The sequence below is a fragment of the Catharus ustulatus genome, chromosome 1, assembly GCF_009819885.2.
Source record: "Catharus ustulatus isolate bCatUst1 chromosome 1, bCatUst1.pri.v2, whole genome shotgun sequence".
Lineage (NCBI taxonomy): Eukaryota > Metazoa > Chordata > Aves > Passeriformes > Turdidae > Catharus > Catharus ustulatus.
In genome coordinates, this window is record NC_046221.1 from 46,176,356 (window position 1) to 46,203,444 (window position 27,089).

The 27,089-nt window shown below is 40.4% G+C and overlaps 1 protein-coding gene across 6 annotated transcripts in view; it reads left to right on the top strand.

Annotated features, from left to right (window-relative positions):
* Positions 1–27,089, top strand: part of LOC116996886 (myosin VIIA and Rab interacting protein) — a 242,886-nt gene that overhangs the window by 110,421 nt on the left and 105,376 nt on the right. For all 6 annotated transcript variants that reach the window (XM_033060928.2, XM_033060921.1, XM_033060939.1 and 3 more), the window contains exon 3: positions 4,490–4,711. In XM_033060928.2, coding sequence (XP_032916819.1) covers positions 4,490–4,711 — 222 coding nt within the window. The remainder of the gene's footprint in view (positions 1–4,489; positions 4,712–27,089) is intronic.

Sequence of the window (27,089 nt, forward strand, 5' to 3'; positions counted from 1 at the left end):
CCTCTGGAGTCCAGTGGAGAAAGGGGCTACCTTAGTATCCCAAAACCTCTGTTTTTATCTTGGTAAGAAATACTGGGCTCTTCCCCCTGACTGGAGAAACTTCCAATGGGATGAAGTAATTTTATCAGTCACACAGTGGGACTCAATGGGCCATTAGCAGAAAATGACTCACTGGAGGAAGGATGGGTTGTGCAAAGATAAAGAACAATGTCCTGCCTTTCAATGGATGGCCCATTAGCAGAATATATCCCACAGAGATAAGGATCACTGCCTGCCCTCACCCTCAACAGATGGTGATAGAATAGATACCTTTTATCACACTCTGTATTGTAACTCAAGACAGTTGCCGACACCTGGACGTGCGGCTTATAATCAGGTGTGGCTTATAATTGTGAAATTACTGTAGCATGCCAGGAGTCTATCACCTGAAACATTGACTGAAAGTAATTTACATATTTTCTTATGCAAACTGTGTTAATTATTGATAAAGCGTCTAGAAAAATCTAATATGATATGCATATTTTTTAATTTATTTGGAACATGAAGCTCATAAAATGTTCTTTGACAGAATTGGTTTTGGTGATAGACATGTTGGATATCTATTGAGTATTCTTTGTTTATTTTGTACTTGTAAGCAATCGGGGAAATGCAACCACTCGAGAAAGAAAATTAAACCAAATCCAAGATTCATTCACACAGCAGGAGTTCTCTTCTCCACAGGTACTTATTACTGTGTTACACATAACCATAATAGATGCGCCCCATCAGTTGTGACTTCTGAATAAATTCTGTCATTTGTTGTTCCCACTGTTCTGTGCTTACCCCGACAAGCACATTTTTTACACGGTTGTATTTCTTTGCTTGCTTTATTTGCACACATATTCTATGTATAAATCCCTGAATACATGATGTTCCCTCCTTGGGGAAGTAACACACATGAGTGTGCATTCAGAGAGGGAGAGGCATTCTCCGTCTATTCTCTGTCCCATCCCCCTCAGCTGTGTTTTGTTGGGGAAACAGTGTCACATGGGGAGGAAGAGGCAGTGTTTGCAATGATTGGGTGGTTTGACCTTCTTTTTAGAAGTAGCTCCTGCACCGGTGGCTGTTGTCTTTTTATAAGTGAGTTTCACTTCATGAGACAATCTGCTGTTGTTGGCTGCTGCCCTTTCCTTAGAACATTCTTAAAATTTTCATGCACCAAGCGATTTGAACGTCCTGAAAGTAAAGCCTGAGATTTTCAATCTGGGATGCCTTGAAGTTCAGCTTGTATCTCTTGAATTTCAATGTATCAACATTGACGACCACATTAATCATCCCACTCAAGGTGATCATCCAGCTGAGTTACATCTAAGTAAGGTTTTCATGGTATTGCTGAGACTAAACCAGTGCCTACTTTTCGCTTCAGCTAATTTTCTTCAAACCAGGCAGGTTGAAATTGCCCACCAGTGTATGCAGCACTTCGCTTTCACATGAAACCCATGTTTTGCTTCCAAGGAAGGAGTGTGGAGAGGAGCCTTTTGGCCTCAAATGACAAGTCCAGTTGACAATCCCTTTTGCCATTTGACTCCTTACAGAATAGCCTTTGGCGGGCCATGTGTGAGAAGCTTAATTTGTTACAACTGTGAGAGAGATGTGCATTGCTTTCTTTTCTGTTCTGCCTTGTTTCCTGTGGAAATGAGGGTTTTTTTTTCCTGTCATTCTCCCTCTCTGACAGGCTGTCCAATCCTATCCTATTTACTTTTTAATCCATTGGCCAATTTTAGTCCTGTTTAGCACTGAGGTAGATGCCTTAATGATATTGAGTTCTACCACTGTGATGAATACTGGCAGCCAGATAGAGGAGAGAGATGTAATTAATGCCCGTTCTGATTAAAAGATTTCAGTGTGTGCTCAGCTTTTTCTAGGTATCAGGCTTTATTAGGTCTCCTGTGAACATAACTGCCTGGTTTTATATTGTAAGCATTAATTGTAGCACTTTAAATTGGTGGCTTTGCCTCTATGATTTATCTTGCTATCACGCATCAGAGCCCTAATGAGGGTTCAAAATACCGCTGAGTATGACAATGTTGAGTGTGTGGGCTGATACTACCAAGCATCAGTGTTACTGATTCTGGGAGATAGTAAACTCTCTAAGGACAAAAGTCTCTTCTTTCATCACTCCCGCTGACCCTGACTCCTTAGCTGTTCTTGTTTTATGGGAAGGCCAGCATCTGCTTCCTGGGGTCTCCATCCTGAAGCAAAGATTTCAGCATCTTAACTGCCAAATACTTTCCATGCCGGAAATCCTCCTTGAATCATACAGCCCTCATTTCACCAACTTTTGCCCTGGGACCTGGGGTCCCTGCTTGACTTTCTGTTCAGAAACAGTGCTGCGTCTCGCCCCATTGCTGCAGAGCAGCATGCCTGCTGTGGGTGGAGGAGCAACAGGGAGACACTTCACTTCCTCTCTCATTCCATTGGAAAGATGGTCCATGTAGTCCCATGGTAGGAGGGAGTACAGTAATTTCATGACTATAAGGCGCACCGTTTTGACTAAAATTTTCCTTTGAAGCCGGAGTGCGCCTTATAGTCCGTGCACCTTATCTGATGTACAAAGTTGTGATATTTGCCACCCCGGAAGTGCGAGCCCACAACACTCCCCCAGCCGAGCAGAGCCAGCCCGGCGGCGGCATCAGACCAGCGCCGGGCCGGGGCAAGCCCGGCCGCATTGGGGCAGCGGCCGCATGGGGGTGGGAAAAGAGTGACGATGCAGCTCGGTCAGGGAGGCAAAGCCGCCGGCATCGGGGAGGTGGCCCTGCGGTGGGGAGGAAAGCCGCCGGCAATCGGGACGGTGGTCACGCGGGGAGGATGAAAGCCGCCCAGCATTGGGGACGTGGCCCTGCGGGTGGGGGGAAAGCCGCTGGCATCGAGGTGGCGGCCGCGCAGGGGGAATGAAAAGCCGCTGAACATCGGGGCGGCAGCCACACGGGGATGGGGAAAGCCGCCAGAATCGGGGTGGGCGCCACGCGGGGAGAGGGAAAAGCCGCCGGAATCGGGCAGCAGCGACACGGGGCAAGCCTGCCGGCATCGGGTCACCCAGAGCACCAGGGAACTCCCAGAGCAGCGGGACCCTGGGGTCGCTGTACAGAGCGGCAGCGGATATAACCCGGCCCTGCCTGATACAGGCGGGCCCAGGGGCCATTGGCTGCCGGGTTTGAGGTGGGGCCGTCGGCTAGCACCGCGCGGGGGGAGCTGGGGGCAGAGCCTCACTGCATAAAAAAAGTGCGCCTTATAGTCTGGTGTGCCTTATCTGAAATGTGCCGACTCCAGGGGTTGCGCCTTACAGGCCAGTACGCCTTATGGTAGTGAAATTACTGTAATGGAGAATAAGACAAACTAGTCTAGCCATCCCATTGAATCTCTGGGATAGTCCATCAGTTTACCCAAGGAAGCCACTTTGACTTGCATAATTCAAAACGTTCTCTCTCTTACATGGTAATCTCTTACCTTTTGCATCTTGTATATTTTGTAAAAATGTGGCAGAACAAGCATATTTTGCTATCTGGACAGGAAAAAAAAATCATAAAGATTATTTACTTAAAAGTGCAAAGAGTATCTGTTTGAGAACCTAGTCTAATTTAGTCAAACCCTTGTATAGGGTGCGAGCAGTAGAAACACACATTGTTTTCAAATTTTAAATTTATTAACAGGCATATATTGAGAATAGGCGTAAATATGTGTCTATGAGTATGTGCAAGTGCAAAAATTATATGGTTTAGATCACTGTTTTACTTGTCTTTTAGATTTGAGGTTTAGAATTTACTTGTAAGATTTTCATTAAACAGGCTGGTTTTATTTTGAGTTATGAATTTGAGGCAGAAGTGACAAATAAGGTGATATATAGCCCAGTATGTGATTCTTTTTAAAATTCCAGACTTGGCTCACATGATGTTCATAGATGATCTTGGCAGAATTCCTGAATAAGTGTGCAATAACTGTATTCTTTTTTTTCCTGTAGCAAGATATTTAAACATTAATTTAAGAGTATGTCAGCATGTCATAAAATAAGTATTCTTGCAGCTTAGTCTGTTTTGTGGTACCACTAAATTTGGTTTACTTTTGTGTTGCTCTGGTCTTATAAGTGGTTTTTATCAACTTTTGACGTCCATGAGCTGATTTTTGATTTGTAAAGCGTTCTGAGAGCAGCCCTGAATTTTCACATGGCTTCTATGGCACAACTGGAGTGCCTGGAGCAGCCACCTGGCTTTCCTTAGGGTTGTCTCTCTGGAACTAAGTAAATTTACTCTGTTTGTGACTCAGGGAGAGTTTGAGTTTGCCATGGGTGGCTTAAGGGAACATAGGAATTTTTTCCTTCCAATTCTAAATTAGAATATGCATTTCTCATATTCATTTCATATCTTTGAAAGTTATTTGAAGAGTATAACATGAATATGTGGAAAGAGGATGAAGATTTCCAATTGAAAATTTGTTTTTGTTCTTTTCATTCCAGTGAAATGAAGCAAAAGTTGGATGAAGAGGGTAACAAGTGCAGCATCCTTTCCAAGCAGCAGAAGTTCAATGAGCACTGCTGCATTCGCTGCTGCTCCCCTTTCACATTTCTTATCAACAGCAAACGACAGTGCCAAGACTGCAAGTACAACATCTGCAAGAGCTGCAGCACTTACCAGAAGAAGGAGAAGGCTTGGATTTGCAGTGTCTGTCTGCAAGCAAGGTAAAGTCTTATTGTTCAGCAGCTTGTGCAAAGCAGCTGTGGCCTGATCTGAGTTTTTCCTTGCATTTTTCAGTAATTAACTCTGATGGGATAAGATATGAAGTGCCTGTTTATGTAGAGGTTGATTTATTCCTGATGTGCCTGGTTTTTGTAGAGGTTAATTTGTTCTGAGAGTGTTTGGTTACCTCTTACTTTTTCCAAGCCTGTTTAGCTGGACTGATGTATCAGCAAGCAGTAACTGGGCATAGCTTGTGCAGGACTGAGATGTCCTTCAACACCTGGGTTACTAATGGAACCTGAGGACTGATGGTGGTAAGGCAGTTAATAGTTTGGTAGCTAATCCCACTGATGGGTCAGGAATGGAAGGAAGAATATTTGTGAATAGATCATCCAGCTGTGACTGTGTTTTAGAGTGCTTTTCTAAATGCCAGCTTATTGGGTGGGAGATGCCTGAGCTTACTTTGACAAGTACCCAAAGAAAATAGTGGTGCAACCTGTTATAATTCATAACATCTGCTAAGAATATGCTACTTGGCTTCTATTTGCAGAGAGTGTCAGGGACTTACTATCTCACCCTTTTGAGGGTAACAGAGCCCCAACATTTAAAGATAGCACCAGAAAAACAAAGCAAAACACTTAACAGTAGCAGAGAGGCCATTCCTTAGATGGTGACTGGGATAGTCCTTGTCTCCAAACTCCAAAAGCAACTGTAGCTGTGGTGACATAGTCCTGACAGACCCCTGTAACTCAGACAAGAAGGGTGAATGAAGTAACTCAATTCCTTATGGTTTAATTTTGACCACTGATAACTAAAGCAGCTGAGCATATGTGACAAAGATGGCTGTTTATTCTTCATCTTTCTCTTTAATGGAGAACACGAGATGAAGACAAGAGACAAGTCCTTTGCAATGCTTTGTTGTATTCCTGTGCTCAACCAAAGCCATACTATTCCCTCTTGTTTCCCATTAACACACACTTGAAATCACAGAATCACTAGGTTGGAAGACACCTTCAAGATCGAGTCCGTCCCATGCCCTAACACCTCAACTAAACCATGGCACCAAGTGCCATATCCAGTCTTTTTTAAAACACATCCGGGGATGGTGACTCCACCACCTCCCTGGGCAGACCATTCCAGTAGTTCATCACTCTTCCTGTAAAAACTTTTTCCTAATACCCAACCTGTATTTCCCTTGGCACAGCTTGAGACTGTGTCCTCTGGTTCTGTCAGTTGCTGCTTGGAGAAAGAGACCAACCCCCACCTGACCACAGCCACCTTTCAGGAAGTTGTAGAAAGTAGTAAGGCCACCCTTGAGTCTCCTTTTCTCCAGACTAAACAACCCCAGCTCCCTCACAGGGCTTGTGCTCCAAGCCTCTCACCAGCCTTGTTGTCCTCCTCTGGACATGCTCAAGCGTCTCAACGTCTTTCCCTAAAATGAGGGGCCCAGAATTGGACACAGCATTCAAAGTGCAGCCTCACCAGTGCTGGGTATAGGGGAAGAATGACCTCCCTGCTCCTGCTGGCCACACTATTCCTGATACAGGCCAGGATGCCATAAGCTTTCCTACAGGATCTGTGAATTAAGTGTGTGACCTTTGACACAGGTCCTTAAAATCATACGGATCCCAGATAGACAATGCCAATTTCCAAACACCAGTTTTTTGAAGGCGAAAGGTGGTTGTGTTCTTCGGGGCACCTGATCCTTCTCTTCTTTTTATCCTGGAAAACCTACAGAAATTCCCTTTCCTCCCTCTGAGGAGGCAGATGAATGACAGAAGTATCTTTTCCAGGAACACAGAGAGCTGTGGAGCCAGTGCTTGTTTCTGCCTTAGTCATTCAACCATTTCATATTACACCTCTTTCTCCCATTTATCCTGCATTCACCTGTATGGGCAGCAGCACAGCAACCAGGTTTGTGGATGCTGATGAACTGCACTTGAAATACCTTTTGCTGACTCCATGGAAAATGTCTCAGTAGAATTTAATTTCAGAAGAAAAATCTGTAACTATATTATAAAATGCTATTTCTGACCCTTGAAGTCAGGGCTTTACCCATAGTGCTGTGCAGCCCACAGAGTCACTCATCTGTAACTCAGTTATAAGCATTTTCTTTATTTATGAGACCTGAGACACAGTTTGAGTTCTTTTTCAGCAAATAAATCAACTAACGCTGCTGCTAATCATTTTATGTTTCAAGTTTATTAGACTGTGCTACTTACAATCCCCGTAGGTAGATTAGGGACTAGTATTCCCCCAGAGACTGTTGATTCTTTTTATTTAGTGGGGGGAGCGCTTTTTTGTGTTTGGGGAGGGGGGATTGTATACTTTTTGGAGTTTAACTCTTGGTCAGCCTTTCTTCCAGGGAAAAGCGCAACAGTCTGTTGTGAGTTCCTGTCATCTTCTCAGTGACTTATTCCTCAGGTGGACTGTGTTCTCCTGCTCTCCCCAGCTCTTCTGCTTGTATCTTTTATTTTTAGGTTTGATAAAGCAGCACAGGTAGTGGAGGTGGTTCTTGGTTTAGCTGTTGTTTGCCTGCACATCTTACTGTACAATAGAAAGTGAGCTCTAGTGGGCTAGAAATATCTGAAGACCATATTCTACACTCAAGAAAAGCTGACATGTTGAGCTAGTCCTTGAAGGCTTGACCCGAGTGGAGATACCTGTTCTGTTGATTTTCATCTTCCAAGGCAGACATCTACATTAGCATTGAACAGAGAACAAAAATTCAGGTCAGCATTTGAAACACAGAACATTTATGGAAAATCGGTCAAAAAAGTTAGTCTCTGCTTCTTCCAAAACCAGAAAACTCATCAGTAAGCCTATGAAGATTTTGGTGCTTGAATTCCTTTACAGCACACCTCTTGTTGCCATACATCTTTCAAAAGTTAGAAATTGGGCTTGGTATGGAATCTCAGGCTCAAAAATGTCTTTACAGCAATGTCTGAAATAATCTTGTAAGGAACAGGAGAACCTCCCTTCAATTTCCCATTTTCCCAGATCTAGCACACATTCTGCAAATGCTTTTTGATTAGATTTATCTCTGAATAGTGTTAATAATTTTCTCGGGGATTTCACCTCTCAGTGTATCTTCTTTGTCTGTAAGTATTCTTTGATAAAATTATATAATACTAATTTCAAGTTTTTTATTTCTGTGTAGTGCAGTTCCAATTCTTCCGAAGCCTTGTATAATGTCTCCTTATTAGACAACTGTCAGACAATGTGTTTAGGCAGCTTGTTGAGGTCTGTACTTTTAAAGCCCTCTCTGCTAAGTAGATTCCAGGCATAGTTTCTTTGCCCTCTGGATTAATGCTTTTGATGCCAGGGACAGAGGTTCTTTGCTCATTTAGTAGAAATAAGGCATAATTTTCATGTGTCTGAGGCCACTTTTCCATTATCCAAGGAGCCGTATCCCAGTACTAAAAAAAAAAAAAAAAAAAAAAGCAAAAAAAGGACAAAAAAAACCAAACAAAAAACAAACAAAAAACCAAACTGAACAAACAAACAAAAAAAACCTCCCCAAACTCCCCCAAAAACCTATAATCCATTAAAATGCATATTTCTACAGATTTTCTGAACTTTTTACTTCTGGACTGACATTTTACTTCTGGATTGATTAGTATGATTGCACAGAGTCCAGTGCAAAACAAGGTGTACAAACATCTGGCTGTCCACCTCAGCTTTTCATGACTATCATGCATGAATTCTCCTGCATTCTTGGTTCATTTCTTCTGGTCTCACCATCTGTATGTTAAAAGATTTCTGTCTCTGTTGTGAGTGGGAGCATGGGCACCTAATCCTTTCATGGCTTCACATCCATCTGTCCTGTGTTTTTCTCATTTGTTCTCAAAATTCTTGCTCAGGTGATGAGCGTTCATCACTTAGTACACTCCTGCTTTGCTTTCTTGAGCCAGGCCATGCGTGAGAGGGTCTGCAGGAAATCATTATTCTGCTTTATAAGAGCTGCTTTGCTGGTGGTGACCCCTTGCTAGTAACAGTGATTAAGAGACAGAGAGACCCAGTCACTGGTCCTTTTCTCCTTTATGTCATTAACTAGTGAAAAACAGAGTCATGCTGCACATACTCAGGCTTCCAGCAGTCAAAATAGTGTTTTGGGTGGCTCAGACTGGGTCTCAAAAATTGTCACACTGGTTGCTTGCAGCACAGATTTATTTGAATGTTTAAGAGAACTGCTCTTTTTTATTTTTTTAACTTCGGTTTTCATACACCAAATTTAGTTGCTGCTTTTAAAAAGAAGAAAGCAAAGGTATATCAATTAACTTAGTAAACTCTTCTATCCAGAGTTACTGTTGAATGGTCCTTATATTTTATTTTGATTTTTTTGGGGGGGTACCTTGTTGAATATAACTACACTGTAACAATTTGCATCAGTAGCAAATGTAATTGTCTTACTGGAACTTGAAAATTAGTTAGACTAATTAGAAATGCATTAGGGTTTTCTAATGCACATCAGAGAAACATCTGAGAAAATACATTAAGGTCTAGTCTACCAGTACTTTTTTTTTTTTTTTTTTTTTTGTAACTGGCGCATATTGGAATTAACATTAATGTAAAAATGGAGCAATGCTCTTGATAAAATGAAAATTGCAGCAGAAAATAAATGTCTAGACTCACTTGACAGGCAGAACACTATTCAAATAGAAAGGAGCTTTGCCAACCTCAGGAAAAGTCCTAAATAAAGCCTTTATATGTCATATGATTTTGTTTGGAGGTCTCTGTAAAACAATGAAATGTTTTTAATGTCAGCAAAACAAAGCATGTATTTGTGGAAACATGATAAAGTTGAAGTAAGCCTGCCAAAAGGATACATCTCTTCTGCTTAGCTGATGCAAGTTTTTTATTTAAAACTCTTTACAGTCTCTACAGGGAAAAAGAGGGGGAAGCACCAAAATTTGGCAAAACCTTGGTATGCTACTTGAGGAAAAGTTATACTTCTGGTTAATAACTGAACTTCATATTTGTTTGTCTGTAACAAAAACAGTCAGTGTCAGGATGTAGTTGTGGAAAACTAATGAAGATATAATGCTGCTTAGCAATTTTGTTTTGCTTTCAAGCATGCTCAACCATCTGGTAAAACGAAGCCGAAATGTATTTTAGGTAGTCTGCCTCAGCCATAGCTTGGAGCTTTGTGTATGGTTTTGTGACAGTTTCTATTTCTGCTGTTTGAGGTCTCTGACATTAGTGAGAACTTCTAGAGAACTTGGAAGCTGTGACGTTGTCAAGTAAATGCCAAGAAATTTGGTTTTGCTTCCAAGATCACAGAATTGTATAGGAATGTTCACTTGCTCTGTGGCACAGCACAGAAGATAAAGTCTTAGTTCTCCCATGTGCTTGTTGTCTTCATTTGGCCCTTATGGGTCTTGTTCTGCTTTTTTGAAAGTCCTCTGAATGATCCCATTCATATTGTACTTAAGGGATTTACTAATTTTAAGTAAATTGCTGAGAAAATTATTTTTCTCAGCTGTATATACTTCTAGAAATTGATGCAATTCCTTCCAGAAATGCATGCTGCTGTATTCAAATTCTTTTTTCTTCCTCCTTGTCCTTCCCCTATCTCTCTGTTTTGTATCCTGTTGCTTGACCTCCTTGTCCTTACCATGCTTTAGCATCACAGTGGATCATAGACACCATATCCTTTTGCCCGCTGTACCTATGAAGAACAAGGACAAGAGCTTTGATTTTTGCATAGGAGCCAAGAGCAGTCTTTGGTTTATTCAGTTGTTCCCTAACTGGAGGAGGAGAGAGAGAAATGTGCAAACTGGTTGCTTTGACAGGTTGATCTCTGCTGGGTTTTTTTGCTACACTGATCTGTCTTAATTATTTTGAAGTATGCACTGTGAAGAATTTCATTTCTGCTAGACAGAATAAAGCTGAACTTGCATAACATACAGCAGACTGCAATGCTGCACTTAGCTTTAAGAAAAGTATCTAAAAATGGTATTGAAGAGGAGAGTAGAAAAGATAGGTCTATTAAAACAACTAAATACAAGTGCTGATTAGGCAATCTTTTCAAGCTTTTAGTAACCTTGGAAGTGAACATGTGCCTGAGTGCCCGGAGGACTAATCAGTGTTTTAGAAACTCTGGATTCCAGTTTTAGCTGTCAACTGACCTTGGGGAAACTTCCCTGTGTCAGGTTTCCCCCTGTGCAGACTGAATTGATGACCATGAGCACTTGGAGGTTAGTGGTTAGAAAGTTAAAATGTGCTGGTTGTAAAGTGCTAAGTACTATTAATGTACTGTTATTAGAGGAGTTTTGCTGCAGTCAGCATGGCTAAACCTTTGTGGTTTTCAGTTGCACAGAAAGGATTCTTCTAGGGAATGAATGAGGGTAGAATAGCAGAGTTTTACATTCAATGTTAATATATAAATGCTTGCCTATGTTTGGCTTCACCTACCTTCAGTAAGTCATGGTAAGAAAGGCTATTAAACATTTTCCCTATTAGCAATAAATATTCTAATTTTAGTAAATGTATAATATATATAAATTTCAATAATACAGTCAATAAATTTATAATAAATAAAATAAATACATAAATAACGTGCAAAAATATTGGGACTGCTAACCTGGGAGGATCTCGATACGAAAAGATGTCACACAGTTTTTCCACATAATAAGCAGCTTCAAATTATAGGTTGGACTTAGTTCAGTTTTGCAAAAGTTGAGGGATTCTCAGTGAGAGTAACAAATTAAGAGCTAATTAAAATTGCACATGATTCTTTAAGTATGGGCACTTAATGTCACATGGGAACATCATGCCTTACAGTAGCTGAGATGGAAAATATTAAGCATCAAGCACAATTTAGTGGAAGCACTTCCCTTGCGTCAGTTCTGCAACTGTGTAATAAAACAATAAGCCATGCTGTGGGTAACACTCTAGAGGTAGCTCTAAGCCGAGCTGAGTGTCCTTTCACACAGACATACCATGGATCATTTTTTATTATCACTAATGAAGGATTGCTAGCTGGTTTGATGTGTGTCTGTTTCAGCATTTGGTGAGTCTTCATGCTCTCTTCTGTTGTATCTGTGCAACCACCAGTACTTAACAAAGTACAGTTTGCTGTGGTTAGCAAAGGGATTGTTTTTCTTGGTGAGAAAATTGGAAGTTCTCGGGACTTGTAGACACTGGCAGTGAATGGCAGTAACAAATATGTCTTTTCTCTAGCTACTGTAGTTTGGAGTATTAGCCTCTTCAAGCATTCTTGTTTACCAAAGAAGTTCAATTGAGAATTTAATTTGTCATTTTATAAAAGATTGACCACATCAATAAATCGGTCACTCCATGTTCTTATTGTTTAGGCCCATCTTTCACATGAAATAGATACTGAAGCACTCACTGCTTAAATGTCTCCAAAAAGAATCTATGAGATCCTGCATTCACATGTTCCATCCTACTTCTGCAACCTGAGGGAAAAGGAAGGTGGAAAAAGCAATTGCCCTGTGTCTGACAAAGATGAGGTTTTCCAAACTTGTGTGCTTAGTTAAGTATTTGGGTTTCTTGTGCTTTTTTTTATAGTAGCATATCTTTTCTGCATTTAGGTTTTTGGGAAGTCCTCTTTCAGATAAACACTGCATGAATCTGCCTAGAAAGTTACAGTAATTTCACGACTATAAGGCGCACTGGATTATAAGGCGCACCCCTGGGAGTCGGCAAATTTCCGACCTTTGTCCGTATATAAGGTGCACCGGACTATAAGGCGCAATTTTTTTTTTGCAGTGAGGATCCCCACGCAACAAAGTAATGAATTAATAACAATCACATCAGCTGTGCTGTTTTTTGTGTTACAACAGAGGATGTGATCAAAGTATCTATTCTATCACTATCTGTTGTGACCGGGTGGGGCAGTGATCTCTGTGGGAGATACTCTGCTGATGGGCCATCCACTGAAACCAGTAGGGCATTGTTCTTTATCTTTGCACACCCCCGTCCTTCCTCAAGGGGGTTATCTTCTGCTAATGGCCCATTGAGTCCCGCTGTGTGACTGATAAAATTATTTTATCCCATTGAGAGTTGCTCCAGCCAGGAGGGAGAGCCCAGCCTTTCCTACCTAGATAAAAACTGAAATTGTGGGATACCAAGTCGCCCTCTTTTCCCTGGACTCCAGAGGAAAACCGGACTTTTTCTCCATATCACCACTGGAATTTTGGAGGGAGGCTGCACCCTTCTACAAGACCACTGCTTCAACTGAACCACATCTGTCACTGCAAGAGGACTGTAGCTATCATTATTGGCACTGCTGCCAACACCCTGACTGACGGGTGTCACCCTGATGGGGTGTCAGGTTGTGCTCTGACTTTGTGTCTTAGTTTGGAGGACAGGTGTCTGCTAAGAAAGGCAGGAGCCTCTCTTTGAAATGGAGAATGTAAAACCCCTCCCTCCAAATTATTATAATTTTGAAATCAAGGGGCTCTCAGGTAAAGATATGGGAATTAGGAATAACAGTTCTTTACTAGGGAAATTAAAATAGAAATACAGTACTACAAAGAAACAAACTCCAAACCCTGACAAAGTCAGAGTCCAACCTGACACCCTGTCAGGCAGGGTGTTGGTAGCAGTTTGATTAAATACTGGCTGCAGTCTTCTTGCAGTGATAGATGTGGTTTAGTTGAAGCAGTGGTCTTGTAGAAAGTGCAGTTTCCTTCCAGAGATCTAGTAGTGATGTGGAGAAATCTCATTTTTTTCTAGAGTCCAGTAGAGAAAGGGCTACTCAGAGTCTTAGAATTTCAGTTTTTATCTAGGCAAGAAAGGCTTGGCTCTGCCCCCTGGCTGGAGCAACTCTCGATGGGATAAAGTAATTTTTATCAGTCACACAGTGGGACTCAATGGGCCCTTAGCAGAAGATAACTCCATGGAGGAAGGATGGGGGGGTGCAAAGATAAAGAAACAATGCCCCGCCTGGTTTCAATGGATGTCCCATTAGCAGATTATCTCCCACAGAGATTAAGATCACTGCCCCACCCGGTCACAACAGATAGTGATAGAATAGATACTTTGATCACATCTTCTGTTGTAACCCAAGACACTTTGCCAGTGTTTGGGTTTTGTTTTGGCTGCGGTTCAACTCACAGCTCGCACTTCCAGGTTGGTAAATTTCCGAAGTGTATCCATATATAAGGCGCACCAGAGTATAAGGCGCACTTCTGGGTTCAGACCAAAATTTTAGTCAAAGGGTGTGCCTTATAATCATGAAATTACTATAATTACTCTTCTTATATCTTCCACTCTCTCAGCTTTCAAAATATGACTGTAGATTTGTGGCTCATGAAATAAATGGTAATGGTTACCTGTTACCTGTTCTGGAAGTGTTTCATGCACTTTCCTTTATTACGTCCCACCTGCATGTTTTGCTAGAACTGTCCAGGAAGACATCTTGTTCATTTTAGCCCAGGAGCTAAGATAGCTCCTTTATTTATCTTGTTTTCACAAACAGGATCATGTTAACATAGTGAAAAAGCCATCTCTGACCTAAAGCTGTCTTTGAGTTTCCAGCTCCATTCATTTCAAGTTTTTTTATCCTTTTTTAAAATTATTTTTGCAGAAGCAGCTCCAAAAATGAAGATTGAATTTTGACATAGTGCCTAAATAAAAATTGCATGAAAGCAGAACCCTTTTGCTTGCAGAAGCTGTGAACTCTTTGGAAGTGCTGTTTGATCATAGCAAAAGAAAGCTTTTGTTTTCAGATTAGTATTGGATTTATAGTGCGCTTGGGATTTATTTGATGAATTGTTTTCATCAGAGAGGTGCTGTAATAAAAATGAAAATTCTTCACAGTAATTGGAAAATAATGAGGGCCTACATAAAAATAATCATACCGAATATGTATTCCATTCTCCTCACACCCCCATCCCCCACCAAAATATTTGAAAATTTTGTACATTTCTGGGAATCAGCATGATGTAGCTTTACAGTTTGGCTTTTGTCTCTAGAAGCCAACAGGGAGTTGCTAACCTTATTTTGAAGGAGTTCTCTTAGTCCCTTTTTTCAAGGCTGTTCTGTGACAGAGTGGCCAATGTCTTCCTGAATGAACACACTTGCTTTAGGAAGGAATCTTTGTACGGTAATGAGGTGGGTGGCAGCTGCTGGATCTGTAATACTGCCTGTTCTGATTGTTTTGATTTGAAATTTAATATGCTGTAAAGTCTGTTGTAATTTGGCAAGTGATGTCTCTGGGCAATATGTGGGAGTCAGATGCCCATATTGGTTCATTTTTGTTTCATCTCTGTTTCTGTCCATTGATGTGAAGACTGGAAGGGTGCTTCTCCAGGCCCCAGACTGAAAGAGCCTTCCTTCTCTTTTCATTAAGGTCTCAAGAGATAATTAGTATTAAATGAAAGTCTGTTAATCTAATTAGGAAATACTGTTTCCCATCATCTGTCACACTCTGAGGTTGCATGTGAGATTAATAGCATAATGGAGACATCACAGTTCACATTATTCTCAATTTGGTGATGACAGATTTGCTTTGTCTTCATGGTTTTTCTGGCTGCCAATGTAGAGGCTTGTAGAATAGTACCCAGAGTATGGAAACCTGAATAAATGCTTGTGAGATAGAGGAAACCTGTATAAAGAATGGTAAAAATTGCATCAGGAGTCACAGTCGTAATCTTGTCTCTGATGTGTTTGCAGGATTTCATAACCTAGGGGATTTCTTGAGCTCTCTGTATCTCAGGTAGTTGCAACTCTCAAAAGCACTTTCAAACCCTGGCAAGATAAAAAGTAAATTAATATCTGTTAGCAGCAAGGAGAAAAATGATGATGACTTGTCTCAATCCTGCAAACTCACCATTAGTCAACCCTGTCTTTGGTGTAGAGCATACCTTCAATCAAACATGCTTTTGGAAATTGTCTTGGGGGAAAAAACTATAGAGTGTTGTACTCAGAAGTGTGACTGTAGCGCCACTGTGAGCTACATTTTGAATGACCCTGCCTCCTTCTTCTCCTGCTTTGGGGGGTGCAGTATTTCTCTTACATGTTCTAAAAAACCCCACATTATAACTGGTGCCTTTCAGTCTCTGGCATTGTGAACTATCACAAAACGCCTTCTTGTGTTTTGCATCTAGAATCCAAGGCTATTTGATATAAGGGAATGTAAGGCTAATATTTTGGAATGTGTCTGTACAACATTGCTTCCTGAAAACTCCACTGAGTATAGACCACTCACACAGAAAACATATTTAACTAATGTCTGTTAGTCCTGAGTATAGTGTGGTAATAGTGGTTATTTTTCTCATCATGTAAATTATAATTAGAGATTGTTTACTCTTGAGAGACACCAACTTTCAAAGCAATCTTACATAGGGTTTGTGTAGAGAGGGTTGGTTTTTGAGACGTGTGAAAGCATACTTTACTGAGTCCATTCTGTGCGGTATATTTAAATACTGTATTTTCTGCTTCTAGGGTGTTGCAATTGCTACCAAAGAAGGTGGTTCTGGCAAGAGAAACGGCAACAGAGTGAAAGGAGATTGACAGGAAAAGTATAAGGAGGAGGGTGAGGGAAATAGTACAATTGTAGTTTGAAAAATTAGTCATGTAACGTGTCATTGTAATTCCCAACTGGCAATTAAACAACACATATCTGCATAAAGGATTAGTAACACTAGAGGGTAATGTTTCAGGATCCTGACAGCACTTCCAGTATATAATTTGCAAATGTTTGATGGATTACCTTGCCTCACACACTCCATAAGCTACCACATTCCAGTGCTTCATATAATTAGCAACACAGACTTCCAGTTTTATAGGTAGCTGGCTATGACTTTACTATATATTGCACTAATAGGCAAAAGAAAAAAAAAAAAGAGACAGCTAGCTGAAAAAAATTACACTGTTTATTCTTCCTCAGGTGTCAGGGTTCTCTGCCAGCTGCCAGGACTGTAGTGGCTTGGGCTCCCGTGAGCTCCTCTCTGGAGATAAGTGAGGTCCAAGGTGAAACACAGCAAGTGATTCACAGCAGGTTCTGCAGGGCTTGCAAAGGCAGCAGGTGAGAGCCTGAGAAAAATGCAGAGGTAAATTCAACAATGCACATTGGGCTCTCTGTCGCGATATCACTTTTGTGATACCTTTCTTTTAGAGACGGCTCCCTTTTGATAGGATTATTGGATGCCAAATAAGCTTCTCAGGTGATCAGCATGGACTAGCTACAGCAACAGCATCTAGAGTACAGTAATTTCATTATTATAAGCCACACTGACTATAAGCCACATCGCCGGGTGTTGGCAAACATTTTGTTCTTTGTCCATACACAAGCCGCACCCAATTATAAGGCGCTCTGTCGTTTGCAGGGAGGACTCGCGTGCAACAAAGTTGCCAAATAGTAACAGAATCGCGGCATGGCGGGGTTTACTGGCTCGGCTTGGGCCGTGAGGGTGCTGCCGCTTGGCGGGGCTGCTCAGGGCCGGCCGCCGCCGCCACTGGGCTCGCTCGCCCCGGCCCGGCACTGCGCCGTGGTGGCAGGCGGGGACGGAGCCCGCCAGCACCCGCGGCAGTGGTGGGAGGGGGGGATGGAGCCCCCCCGCTCCCGTGGTGGCAGGAGGGGAAGGAGCCTGCTGGCACCCACGGCGGTGGTGGCAGGAGGAGAAGGAGCCCGCTGGCACCCACAGCGGCGGCAGCAGGAGGGGACGGGAGCCCCCTGCCTCCCCCCGAGCCGCGGGGCCAGCAGGAGGAAGCCCCCTGCCTCCCCCGGGCTGGGCTGCCTGAAGGAGGGAGCTCCTCCGCCTTCCCCACCCCCCGCGTTGCCTGCATGGAGCCGGCTCCACCCGCGGCGCAACAGAGTAACCAACGTGTAACAATCACGCAATCCCGGTTTTTACTGGCAGGTTGCTCGACTCGGCACCTCAGTTTGCACTTCCGGGGTTGTAAATGTCAGAAAATTATTCACATATTAGCGCTCCTGAGTGTAAGCCGCATTTCTGGTGTGGGAGCAAAATTTTAGTCAAAACGGCGCGGCTTGTAATCATGAAATTACGGTAATCTGGATGTGAAAAACATTAAGGAGGGAGTTTTGGGACAGGAATCCTCTTTGATCTCAGACAACCAGGACTTCAGCCTTGCAGGCTTCATTTAAATCTGCTGACTTTCAAGGGGATATGGAGCACTGTGCTAAATGAGCATATATGTCACCTCTGGAAGGTTTGCTCCAACTTTGGCAGTGTCCCTCCTCACAGCTGCCGTTGTTCAGATGCACCAGTTACTGATATTAGGGCATCATGTGAGGAAATTACTGCCTCAAAATTCTGAAGGTTGACTTTCCTTCAGATGATCTCTGCCTAAGGGCAGCTGTGTTAAACTTTACATGCCCCAGGTCCTTTTTGGTGAAATATAATAGATGATGATGGTAATTCCTTTATGTTTAGGAGTAGATCTTCTTGGGAAAGCACCTCCTCTAAATTCAGCTCAAATCTCAGGCACAGAACAGCTGATGGGTGCTACCAGAATGTAAATACAGATCAGCACCACTTCTGAACTCTCTTATTTTATAAAACAGTGTGTGTTTTAGGCCTTTTCATGGGCTTTGTAGCTTCTGTCACACAAAGATTCTGCTTCACTCAGTTCACATGTACCACTCCAGTTATTAAAGGGGCACATTGAAAAGTTGCCACTGCAGCATTGCTTAAGCTGAAAATGTTGTCAGAATTACTTTGTAAAATAAAATGTGAATGTATGCCTTCTCATTGTTGAAGCCAGGCAATGACTTCTGAATTGTGTTGAATCTCATGAGCTGTCTGTTATGTGCACAATTTTCATTTAGGTTATGCAGGCATCATTGTGGCTTTCAAAATTATTTGGACACTTCCATTTTCCTGGATGGTTGCTGATGTTGATTCTGTGCATTTCAAATGTCTTTGAATGGTTTATGAAGGGCAGAAGGACTTCAGATCAAGACATAACTTTGATGTATATTTAAAAGTAGAAAATTAGTATACAGATTCTGCTCTGGAGGAAGAGTGCTTCCTCCATGTCTCTCTATATATTATATCACAGATACAGATGATAACTCGTTGATCTTTATAGTACATGAAGGGAGGAAGTATTTTTATTACTCTGTAGGTGACAGAATTCAGGTAAAGAAGTAGAAGGCGGACCTGGATTCTGCTTCCTTCTCAGAAGGTGCTCACCATCTGGTATTGAGTAGGTCACTCTGGCTTTCCCTTTTTTGCTCTATTATGAGAGAAATGCAATCCCTACCTTCATAAAGCTCACGTGAACTTTATACACACACACATAAATATATATATATATATATATAATTTTTTACTTGCTCTTGTGTAGACCTGGAGTGTTTAAATAAAAACCATAGATGTGACAGACTCCATATGGGAAATCAGGACTTTGGAAGGCTCCAGGCTCTGATAAACTTACTGTGTCTTGATGAACAGCAGATACACCATCCACTTGACTAGGTTAGACATTTAAAAACTTTTCTCTGTCTGCATCCTCTATAAAGATCTGTCCAGAGCCTTGCCTCATCTCATCTCTCAGAAGGAGAGTATCTCCAATCTGCTTTTCTCTATTATCCTGATTGTGTGTCTGTGTGCTCTGTGCCTTATTTTGATCAGAGTTTGAAGAAGGGCTTTCTAAGACAGAAGAGCATGTTTCTTTGTTTTACCCACAAGGTAGGTCCATGTTCACAAGGGCATTGAGATGGCTCAGATTTTGCTGCCCTGTGTGCTGTAACGTGGGAAAACAGTGGAATAGTGGGGGCATGGAGCTGGGGTTTCTGCCTTCAGATGAAAAAAAAAAAAAAAACCACAAAACCACACTGCAGACTTTTAAAAGTCAGTGGTGTATTTTTTCAATGGTCAAGGGAGTTCAACTGAACCTGACGGACACCTGTGAGAAAAGCAGCCTTTTCTGTCCAAATGATTGTCAAGTGAATACTGAAGAAAGCTCACTGGAAAATTCCTTAGTGGAGAACATAGCAGATGGTAAATCTTGATCAGAAAAAAAAAAAAAAACCATAAAAATAAAACCTTGAATTTAGCGAAGGGAAACACCTCCTCCGTAGTAGCTGTCTTTAGCTGCTAGATTTCATAGGTTTAATAATTTTTTTAATAGTGAAGCAAAATTCTAAAACTGTGCTTCTGGTTTTCACATAGACATTATCATACATTCTAATTAACAGACTGTTTCAGGCTTGTGTCCAGGGCTGGCTGATTTGGTTGAAATTGGACAGCTGATGCAATAAACTCTAAAAATTGTCCTATATTGAGGTTATTCACAAGTAGTCCAGTCCATTGTCATGAGATTTCTTAAATCGTAGCAAATCCTGTTCATGAAATCAGATATGGGTGTACTTATACAAATGGCAGCTCCTCCTGTCCTTTCTGGGAGGACCAGCAGATGAAGTTTACAAAGATGCACCTGGGCTGCCAGGCCAGGAATGAGAGCTTAATGTAAGTGAGACTTTGGATTCTGTATGTTATTTCCTTTTGCAGGGCTTGTAGATATAGAGTGTGCTAACTTATTTCCTACATGTTTCATCCTGCGTGTTTCAACTAATTTCCATTGTTACAACATGTATAATTAGAAAATCAGCATGTAACAAAACATAATTCTTTGCCTTTCATTTGTAAGATCTGGATAATTCTGCAGATGTGCTTTGTGTATTGAGGAGTTTGTTTATTTAAGCATTACTGATGGAACCTCCCAAATTGTTATTTACATTTTACAAGAAAAAAACCTCAGGCACTATGTGATGGGAACAAATAAGCTTAATCAGAGAATGCTTTTAACTGGGACTGTGTATTAACCAGAATTTCCTTAGTAGTGGGCAGCTTCTGTTGAGGCAAACCAGAAAGCATATCTGCTTCACCATGCTTTTGTGATGGCTTTCTTGTGCTAAAACTGTCTTTTGCCTTTGGTAGCAATGATTCTGGCAAATATCAGGAGATCTGGAGTGGGGAACCAGGTGCTAAGTATCTTTATTGCTTCTGTGTGATGTGACTTTTTCTAATTCTGTCAGAACAGCAACATATTGGTTGTTTGGCTCTTTTCCCTATTTGACATATATGTAATACAAGCAGAAAATAATCTTTTTTCCTCACTTGCTCTCACAAGTGCACCGTCTTCCTAGAGGAGGTAAAATGTTCCATGGTACCAAAACCCACATAACAAATCTTCAGAGTCCCTGCACTGGCATAGTGCTGTTTCCTGTGCACAAAGGTTCACTCCTTTCACAGATCTCACAGGTCTGTTCTGCTTTTAATTCTAGCTGAATAATTGTCTCCAGATGCTTCTATAGATTAATCTCGATCTGAACGCTGCCCTCAGAATAAATGCAGCATTTACGGCCTCTGAGAGTCTGAAGAAAGTAAAATGCTTCTATGTTATCGTTACTGTTGGGATTTATTAGACAACTGCTTTTATGCCTAGTAATTAAAAACCTGCAGCGTCAGGGGATATTGCCACAGGTCTGAAATAAATTAATTCAAACTGACATCAAGATTTAAATGAGCTTGACTTTTTCTTATGACAGGGAGCTGTACCATCTCACTTTTTTTTTTTCTTAACAAATTTCTAACTTAGTCTGGGTTTTCAGTAGAAATTTTTTTTTCCAAGATAATAAGCCCTTTCCATGAGGTGAGTTGCATAGCTTTCTACTTTTCAAAAAGAATTGAAATTATTGGTTATGTTCCTCAGTTACTCCTGGTTTTATGATTTTACAGTAAAGATCACAAAAATATTTAGTACCTTTTAACTGGTTTACATAAAGCCTCTGCAAAATGTCATTTGAGGTTCTGTGTTTCCTTTGATGCCAAGGATTTAGTTCTGTATAAAAGTACCATGCCTAAATGGCTTTTCTGTGTATTTCTGTGTAATGAGCTCTTTGGCCTCATTACAAGAAGGACATGAGAAATGTTAATTTAAAGTATTTAAAAATCCACAGTGGTGCTGTCAGAGGGAGGAAAAACCACCCTGAAACCAAACTTGCCTTCGGAGTCAGTGTGTGTGTATCTAGTGGGTTCATGTGGTCCCTGTTTGGCTTATATAAATATATATGAACTATAAATAAATATTCACTAGCATCATCTGTGAAATTTACTTGATGTTATTATGTCAATACTGCTTGTGTTTCCATAATTGAAATCAAATGAATTAAGTATTTGAAGCAGAGCTCCACAAAACGGGTACTTCACAAGAAGTATCCTTCATATTGCTGCTAAGATTAACAAATACATCTAGGGGGTTGAAGTAAATTATTCTGAAAATTCATAAGTATCTTGGTTAATTTGAATTTTATCTAATTTAAAAATAATTTCTCTCCATAATATAGCATAATAACACACAGGGCTGTTCAGACTTCCCATTTCACTGAATCACTGAAGCCTTTTGCTACGTATGGGGAATTTCCTCTTATGACATGGTTTTTCTGTCATTCTCTATAATGAAAGTTTCTTTTTCAGCAGGGAATTGAGATATAATGTTTCACTGACAGAAACTCTTAAAATCCCTTTGCTGTCTCAAAATTACTTCCCCTATACTCTTCTGTTCAGCAGGACAGTCTTTTGAAATGCACATTACTCACTGATCTCTTAAAGGGAATAGATCTTATTGCTTTCTGGGGCAGACAGCGACTTTGAGTTGTCCCTGCTCTGTTCAATATTAACATATTAATCTTGCATTCTCAAATGAGCTGCAACTTTCCTTGTGCATTATAAGTGGAAATGAAAAATATTCTTAAACATCTTAAACCTGGGACTGTGAGCCTCATAGGACTGCAGGCTGTGATTGGTACTGCTTTTAGCTGTTTCTGTAATTCTGCCTTGCAGGTACATATTTTTAATGTAGTTGGATCTATTTGAGATGTAACTTGACCTTTTAGTTTGGTGGGTTTGAGTTACCAGACACAAACTTGCAGATTTTTATTGTTTCTTTAACTTAAGTTTCCTTCTATAGACCCTTGACTGCAATGCTAGATTGAAATAGGCTTAAAATTTAAACCCAAATGTTGAAATTATAGAAGGAGTGAAAAAATACCTAGATTTTTTGAGACAATTTTGGCAGTTCATTTCCCAGTAAAAATACTAGGAATTTCATCTTGTTAATAATAGGTCAGATACCGAGAAAACTCAGAGCAAATAAGCAGACAAATGAATTAAAAGAAAAATGGAATGTGCTCTGCAGAGAAATTCCTTTCTTTAAGATTCTGTGCTTACACTGGATACCTGCTATTTAAAACTTGAGCCATTTTCCCAGAGACCTTTTATTTGTCATTGGTCTTTGTTATATTTCCTTGGTAACATTTCACTTTTCTGTTTTCCCATTCTCTAGCTTTACCTTGAAATACAAGAGTTGGTCATTACTGAGAAAAGATACAGTTCAGGTCAATCTTGATGCTTCTGGTTACTTTTATCAACATTATATTTTATCACCTAATACAGTAGATTTACTCTTTGCATCAGTACTGATCTAGTTGTCTTTCTTGGCTCTTAATGTTTCTTAAAAACATTTTTAACATTCTGTAGAATCTTGACGGCTGCAAAAAGAGAACCACTGGGATCGGTTGATGCTCTAAGTATCTGGATGTCATAAAGGTATTTAATGACCATTTTAAGCTGCAGTGGTGAGCACGAGAGATACATCTTGCAATGATTAAGAAAGAAGACTGTGAAAGGATAACTCAAACATATGCATTATGCATTCTTTTCAGTCTGATTTCTCACTGATTTGCCCACAGGATATCTGACTTATTGTGGTCCCACTGCAGAAAAGAAAAAAAAAAAAAAAAAGGACTATCTAGAGGTTAAAGCCGTTATTTGTTTCATTTGTTTCAGAAGCTGAGAGTAATGTGGTCAATAAGCCAAAAATTGCCCTGGAGGCACACCTTACGTTTCTTTACAGGAATCTTCAAAGCTTCTGTAGTTTTCTTGCAAAGAAAAGAGCAAACTAAAAGAATTCTTCCTCGTGTGGTATTAGCCTGAGACCTGTGTGCATCTTTAGCAATGTCTGCCTGTTTCTGCAAACCTTCCAGGTCTTTGGCACTCGAGGCAAGAGGAGCAGCAGGTGGTTGTTAACCTTTGAGAGGCAGCCTGAGAGTAAAATGCGATACTTTTGTCAAGTTGTTTCTTAGAGATCTGTCAACAGCAGATGACTCAGGCTCTGCTTCTGCCTTTGCAAGGGTGTGTGCTTTAGTGAGCATTTATTTTTATATAGAGTGTGTTGGCAAAGTCACACCATGCTGCAAAGTCTCTCTAAACTTTGCTGTGGTTTCACAAAATCACATAGTTTTGCCAAGGTTTCTTTTTTTGTTTTCAAGGAGTGAAAGTGCACAAACTTTCTGCTGTCTTTCAGAAGTTGTCCTCCAACACTTTGCTTTGCAAGAGCAAAGCATCTCAAGGAAAAAATCAGAAGATTAAGGTTTTCATATATGTGAAAAGTGTGGTTTTAGCCTCATCCTTAGAAATTGCAGAACAACATTGATATTTTTTTCAAAATATTTAATTTAAGGCAAATTCCCAGCACAACACAATTCAAAGAGTTGAAGTTTATCAAAGTAATTAAGATCTGATGGAGGTGTTAGATAATCTTAAGAGAGTAACAGTTAATTAATTATAAGCCAGTTTACAATATACTTCAAACCTTACCTACCCACCTCCTGACAACCTGACTTGATAGGGACACACTTCTTACCACTGATGAGTATTTTCCTTTCTTATGGTGCGTTTCATTGGTGATGCCAATAATCTTTTTCTGATCATTGTACCCCTTTTGTGCTTAGAAACTAATTGCATTACATGGTATATGTATCTTTCTTTATACTTAAGTAGATGATTTCAGCAAGGGAGCCACCATATGAGGGTGTCACACTGCCTTGGAGCCATATCACTTTCTGTTCTAATTCTGCCTGGTTTTGCAATACGTTTTAATTTATTGGAAAAGCATTAAGACACCAGCAGGTGCTGGCACACCGCAGAAAGCAAGAGTCTTGTTTCCCTTTCAAGCAGAGATTTTCCTGATTTCTGTTCTCACAGCAGGGCTCAGGGATTCATTTGGGGTTGTAAGATGTGCTCTGTGAGGCAATAAAACATGATCCGCTCATTTGGCTGGAGCCTAATTAAAATCTTTGAGTACATTGCTGTAGTGGAGCCATCCATGTGCTGTCATTAAGAACATCCATCAAGGCTTAGGTAGATCAGATTGTTTTGCATATTGTTCATAGATTGTTCTGCATATTTCCAGATTTCAGGCTTTTCTGGGCAGAAATTTTCTCCTCGTACTTGTTTTCTCTATTTTCAGGCATGGTTGGGCTTTAATATGAATGGACTTGCTGCAGAAATCCTATGTGATATTGAATAGCAAATTCTAGGGCTGTTTTCCTTCATGAAGGTGGCTTGCTTTCCTCCTCACAGCTTGCTGTGGAAATTTCCTTTAAAGCCTGAAAATCAAATTCTAACCTTAATTAACACAGAGCTGGGAGTTGTTCCATAATGGATTATTTGATCATATGCATGTGGCTTCTCTTTTCTTTGCAAGATCCTTTTACTGCTCCCAATGATCAATTAAGTGTTAACCATGAAAGGGAAAATTTAGTAGGGGGAGAGAGTTACCTTTTCTGAGTTTAAAGGTGACATTGGAAACAGTAGATCATATTGAAGTTCTACTGTGAAATCTTAATCCGTATTTCTCCTCTCTTGCTGGCAGATTGGGTTTGTGCCTAGAGTAACTGAGCTTTTCTGTTCCAACAGAGTGCTGCACATCCAGAAGTTCTAAGGAACTTTGTTTCACCATAACCAAGTATGCCCATTCCTGCAGTAATTCTTCTAATAAACTAACCACAGTAGTCTGCTTTGTTCTGTGAGAAACATGAAATTTACTTTGGATTTGTTTTTTTGTATAAGGCTCTTAGTTGCTTTATGTGGTAACAAAACAGTATTGACTTGAAAGTGGAAATTTTCATTGTATAGTAAGTAAAACCTATGTGTGACTTAAGAATATGGTGGACTTAGAGCATACAGAAGTGAAACACAGCTTCATTTTCCTTACTTACTATTGATTTGTGTTATGAAATTAATCTCTTTTGGAAAACCTCATTTTTTACCTTTGCCATCTTACTAGGGTTTTTATGTTTTGAGTTGTTGGGGTTTTTGGTTTTTTTTTTTTCTCCAGGAAATTGCACAAAATAAATTTCCCAAGCTTAATTTTTTTCACTCTAGTTTGACAGTGTTGTGATTTGAAGTGTTTCCATGCTGCACAGATTACTAGAGGAAGCCAGAATTAGCATAGCCACAGGTTTTAGTGCCTGACTTACTGAATCTTAAGACCAGTTGCTACACCAACATTGTCATCATAGTACAGAAGTCACTATTTTAGCTTGTAAGATGCATTATAAATCTAGAATTACTGATTTCTTAATCAAGTCTGCCTAGGAATAGTGGATTTTTTACTCTGCAGAAAGATAGTTTTCTTATTCTTTATTCACCAAAGGAGGAGAAGCATTAAATATAATATACATTTAATAATATGCTGAAATCTGTCAGCTTATATTTTGAGAAAGTCAGAGTGTTTTAACATTGGTAAATTAAGTATTTAGATAGTTTTCTTCCTTCCCTCAAAAAATTCTGACACATCAGTGTCTGAATGTGAGTCTGTACCTTTCCTGTATTAATAGTAGACTGCAAGATCTTCATAAATTGCATTGTTTGACTTGCATTTTACAAATTTCTCTGATTTTCGTACCAGACATGATTACTTCTGTAAGGTAGTTTCCTCTGTTTTCTATAATGAAGTCGGTTACATACTTCCCTTCAATTTAATTTCTGCATTTTCACTTTTAGTGGGAATGAGGTATATAAGTGCAGTTCGCATGCCAAAAGGTGGAAAGGTGTGGAATATTCACAGCAGCTGTCAAAAGGACACAAGATATAAAGATGAATTACAACAGCTTATTGAGGAATTCATTACTTATCACATTTCAGTCTTCAGACTGGAATTAAATTCTTCAATTTGATGCAATCTGTAGGAGAGAAAGCACACCAAGAAACAATGGGGACATACTTGCATACACTTTCACCTGCTCTAGTTGGGTCATTGCAAGCAAACTGTGCTGTTTACATACTGAAACACCAGCAAATCACAGAATCATTGATGTTGGAAGCAACCTCTTGGGATCATCTTGTCTATCCCCACTGCTCAAGCTAGAGTAGGTTTTCCCTGAACATATCTAGCCAAGCTTTTAATATCTTCATGGAGAATCCATAATCTCTCTAAGCAGCCTGTTCTGCCATTCCACCACTCTCAAATGGAAGTGTTTTCCTGTGATTAGATATAATATTTGTGTTTTCATTTGCCTGTATTGTCTCCTGTCCTATCATTGGGCGTTACTGAGAAGAGCCTGGTTCCCTCTTTTTAATTTCCTCTAAT